The 5,006-nt window shown below is 43.2% G+C and overlaps 1 protein-coding gene across 2 annotated transcripts in view; it reads right to left on the reverse strand.

The window, feature by feature from the left end:
• Nucleotides 1–1,971: 1,971 nt before the first annotated feature.
• Nucleotides 1,972–5,006, reverse strand: part of ndufa10 (NADH:ubiquinone oxidoreductase subunit A10) — a 45,952-nt gene continuing 42,917 nt past the window's right edge. For both annotated transcript variants that reach the window (XM_084313768.1, XM_084313767.1), the window contains one exon: nt 1,972–2,210. In XM_084313768.1, the coding sequence (XP_084169894.1) occupies nt 2,142–2,210 (69 nt within the window). In that variant the 3' untranslated portion in view covers nt 1,972–2,141. The remainder of the gene's footprint in view (nt 2,211–5,006) is intronic.

Below are 5,006 nucleotides of genomic sequence, written 5' to 3' on the forward strand. Positions count from 1 at the left end.
CAAGTGTAGTGCCCTTTTCAGCCTTTGAGCACCTGCCCCTCTAAAGACCTGTGCACGTCCCTGCTGCCTGGTGTTATGTACTAGAGGCCTGGTCACTCCTGTGTCACCAGGGCAGGCAGGTGAGGGCTGCCAATTAGTGCTGATTGGTTACCTGCTGGGGAGCTTCAAAGGCAGACCCAGAAACACACATGCACGGTCTGTGCCTAGTGAAAGAGCTGTCAGGTTCTTACAGTCCTTGTCCGTTGGGTTAGCAGTACATTAGCTTATAGTTATATTAGTAGTTCCTTGGTTTAGTAGCATTTTTGAGTTAGAGCACAGGGTTTTGGTGTTGATTACACATAGGTTGCGTACCCATGAGCCAGGGTCGTAACACCTGGTATGGCAACAGCACGGCACAGGACAAGAAGGCCCTACAGAGAGTGGTGCGCTCAGCCGAGCGTACCACGGGTATTGCACTACAGTACCAACCCTGCAGGTCCTATACAACAAGAGGTGCAAATCCAGAGCCTGCAGGATAATGAAAGACACTCACCACACCAACAACATCCTGTTCATGCTGCTGCGGTCAGGCAAACACCTGCGAGCACCAGTAACGAGGACAGAGATCAAATCAAATCAAATTTATTTATAAGGCCCGACAACACACATTAATGTCCCCATGGGCCGTACAGGTCTTCTTTAAACAAGTCAAGAAGAAAACATAACAATAAGTCAAGAACAGAACAAGAACACCATAAGGTCCAAAAAATTTAAGATAAATGCAAATAAATGAAAGAATGCAAGCACTTAGGCTCAGCTTCTTCCCACAGGCCATCAGAGCCTTGAACACTGAACTCTCCACGCACAAGCACACATGAGCACACACACTGTACACGCTCACACACTAGCAGCCACTTTAACATGAGCACACACACACAATCATGCTGCACACGCTCACACTATGGACACTTTACAGAAGGAAAGATCACTTTAAGAATAGTATAGCTTGAGATCGTATAATATAGCATTGTATAGCAGTGTACATAAAGACCCAATGCCTCATCCGAAGCCAACAGTGTACTGCACTGCCACAGGACCTGTGGCATGCTCTGTAAATAGCTCATGTACAGATACCGATATGCCTACTTTGTTTACTTGTTTATTGCACTATGTCACTCTATTGGTTGGACTCTTATATTATATTATTACTGTATTATGCACATCGTTGCGAGCGAGACCCCCCGCATTTCACTGTATACCTGTATGCCGTGACAAATAAAACTCTTGTATCTTGTATCGAGATGAAAACAATATGTTATTAGCGTAACAGACGTTATTAGCGTAACGCGCTGTTTGGGCGTAGTCAGTGGCCAATCAGATCGCAGAAGGTGAACGCGGAACTGGAAATGTATTGGGGAAAGAATAGACTCCGGTACACGAGGAGGCAGCCTGTCACCTGCCAGCGCGGACTCTCATTGGCGAGGTGTAACGCATGGGAGGCTCACACTACCCCGCCACTTCCTGCCTCTGCTGTGCAGGCGTCTCCCAACCGACCTGTAGGAGTCGCTGTCCACTACATCCAAATTACCACCCATCGACTTCCACGCGCTGGCTCTGCCAATTGAGCCAGTATGACGGCCGGCCCAAGCCGGAGGCAATGCTGACACCCGGATTCGAGACCGGAGTCTCTTGCATTGGTGACGAGCGCAATCTCCGCTGCGCCACCCAGCGGCCCTCAGTAGTACTAATTTGTATATTTTGTACCCAGTTTAATCACCTGTACATTGTGTATTGCTGTGGCACTTTACAGTTACATTTGCACTCTGGTTGGATGCCAAACCTCTTTTCGTTGGTCACAATACATTTGAATCTAATCTAATTGAATCCAATACTCTAAAGTAGAACTAAAGGTGAGGTGTTGACTAATGGCGAAAGGGATAATTGTGAAGGTCTGCTAGGATAAAAAAAATAAAGACAATTCCCAAGTTTTAATTGGATATTTTTAATACATTTTATTTAGGACATATCATTTCTCTTTGATGTGTAGAGCTGGTTCTGAGAAGAGAACAGCTGGAACAACAGAATTCTCCACCCATAGGGCAGATCAAACGGGCGAGAGGTTGAAGGGTTAGCGAGTGATTCATATACAGCGAGACCAGGGTTCACTTGAGCCAGACGAGTTTGTCTCCCACGTCTACATTATAACCCACTGCATAGTTCTTTCCAGGGAGCTGTAGGGAGAGAAGGAGGGCAAGATGTCAGTTGACTCAAGGAACAAGACGACAAACCTGCCAATTGGGTCAACTTGGGCATACTAGGGGGACTGGGTATCGTTTTAATAATTTGTATTATACAGATACCAAAACGATACCTTACTTTACTGCGTGTGCCAATTGGAGGCTTTGTTATATTTTGCATTGTGGTTGAACAGAAGAAATGTTATATCTTGGAACAAACATGCTTACCGTAATTCCTCTAATAGTAACCGGGTCTCAAAGACAAGCCGGGTCTCTATTAATGGCCGGGTGCGCTCTTGAGCTAAGCAATTATAAGCCGGCCTCCTAATACAAGCCGGGTTACTAATATACTGAGCTGCATACTGAGCTAGTTACTTGATTTCACTTTGAAAACGTTGAAATGACCAGTGACCACCTGTAATTGCACTGTTTACTATTTCATACAGTACTTGGTTTCAATAAATGAACCCAGTACATTTTACTGGGTTCAAACTGACACAAAATGTTGATTTATTCATTATGATCCGTTTGAAAATTTTAAATATAGGCCTCCCTCTTATACAGGCCTCCTCCTAATACAAGCCTGGTACCCGCTACAGTTGAAACAAATACAAGCCGGGGTTACTATTAGAGGAATTAGGTATACTGACACTGATGAGATTGAACTACTATATTTCACAGCATTTTTTTATACTCCGTAGTATTGAAGCAATTAGATCAATACCATAAAAGTATTGCATTTCGATACCCAGCCCTATTCATGAAGGATGAGTTAGAGGAGGCAGGTAAATGGAAAATAAGCTATTTGGATACACCTATTCTCTTTTTTTTGCAAGGGCCCCTCCTCCTCGGAGACGGAGCGACAGACTCAAGATTTTTTTGCCTGAAGCCTATTTCCCGTATACACGAGTATAGACATATACATGGGTAATTGCGATGGCGATGCGATCACTGGGAATTATTCTTTTTGAAATACCTTCTGGTATTCCGTGAAGGCACATGTGTACATTGTAAATACCTTTGATTTGGCAGTATTTGGAGTTTCAGGCGATCAACCAGAACGATTTGGGCTTATTGCATATAACGTGTCATATCTCGATCTATGAAAAATTCTTTTGGAAAGGGGCGATGTTTAGCGTGTAATAAACTACAGTGTGTAGAAATTAACTGATTAGTCAGTAATGGACTATGAACAATGCCTGTCAAATGAGCCATACTATTGTCTCCATAGCTATAATACAGAACACACAATGGGTCTGCAAACATTGCTAAAATGGTCAATGACGCTGGCGCCAGGCGGTACAGATGGGGAAAGTGGGTGGCACTTAGAGTTAAAAACTCATTATTTACCTTTCGTCTAGTTTTAGTTGTTAAATAAAGAGCTCAGTCAATCAACCAAATCATGAAAACATCCGTTCTTATTTCTAGGTGGTGGGGCTCCCATTTTATTCATGTTTGAATTACATATTGGTCCTTTAAGCATAGAATTACATCTAAAATGATACAGTGCTTTCATAATGAATCGGCGAAAACATTTCATATTAATCTAAACTCCAAATGATTGCAAGTCAATGCATAGGGTTCATATATATACCGTGTATCTAAGTTCAGACAGTGACTTCCTGGGGATCGCTGGGCATAAACAACTCCAAAGAAACATTTGGGCAGGGTTTCAGCTCTCCGATTTAAGAAGCCCCGGCTGTTTCCCTTAAGCTGTGAAGAAATAGCCACCCAAGACTCATCCATCCTTGGGTGTGGGATGACAGTTAAGACTAATGGTAAAGCAAAGTGCTTGTGTCACTGGGGGCGACAATGCAGTCCATCACCCCAGAGCCTTTTGGCAAACAGCATGTTATGAGTTACTGCTAATGTGAAGCCGTATCAGTGACAGAGTGATAGACAGCGGGCCGCTCTCCGTCACCCCGACTCCATCACACCATTAGTCTCTGCATTTGGAAACAAAAACTAGTGGTAACTCAAGACCCGTGTTTACAGTATCATTGTGTATAGTTTACAGTAGAAGATAAGATAAGAGGTTCCTTTATTAATCCCCTTGGGGAAATGCAGGTGGCATGGCGGCGTGGTGTGGTACAGGTAGGAAATTACAATAAAATCGAGATAATAAAAATGACAGAGGATCACAATCAGTGCCGCCAGTGATCTTCAAAACAACAATAGAGGCTGACGATATTGCTCTATAGAACAGAGACGGTTGAATGTCAGTCATGATTGTAAATTATACCACAGTTCGTTCAGAAAATTGCATCGCAAACTCTTTCTTCCCTCGTGTTAAACACGCAGTTTCTTGGTGGGCGTCGCACACACCGCATTCTCGATTCATTATTTCATTCCCTGCCTGGCTACCCCACACCCAAAAGTAAACTGAGCAGTAGATTAGGTAGGCGGCTTTCCTCGCACCAAAAAGTATGGCTAATTGATTAACACAACATTAGAGACACAACATAGAACCATTTTTGTATTTTCTTGGGGGGGGGGGGGGGTGATAGCAGGTCAACAATACACAGCCACATAGAAGTGGTATACAGAAAATGTTAACGTTCCCTGCTGGGGATCTAACCCTAACCTTAACTTAACCATAACCGTTAAGCGAATGTTAAAACTAACCTCAACTCTAACTATAATCATAGTGAGAGCAACGATTGTCAGGTTCAACTACTGGTTACGCCATTTGTTTTGTACTTTTGCCTAAATACATGAATATATTACTTATGGCTATAACGTAACTTACATTATGTACCTTTTTTCCTGTCGTCTATTATGACATAGTTG

The sequence above is a fragment of the Notolepis coatsorum genome, assembly GCF_963971535.1.
Source record: "Notolepis coatsorum genome assembly, chromosome: 5".
Lineage (NCBI taxonomy): Eukaryota > Metazoa > Chordata > Actinopteri > Aulopiformes > Paralepididae > Notolepis > Notolepis coatsorum.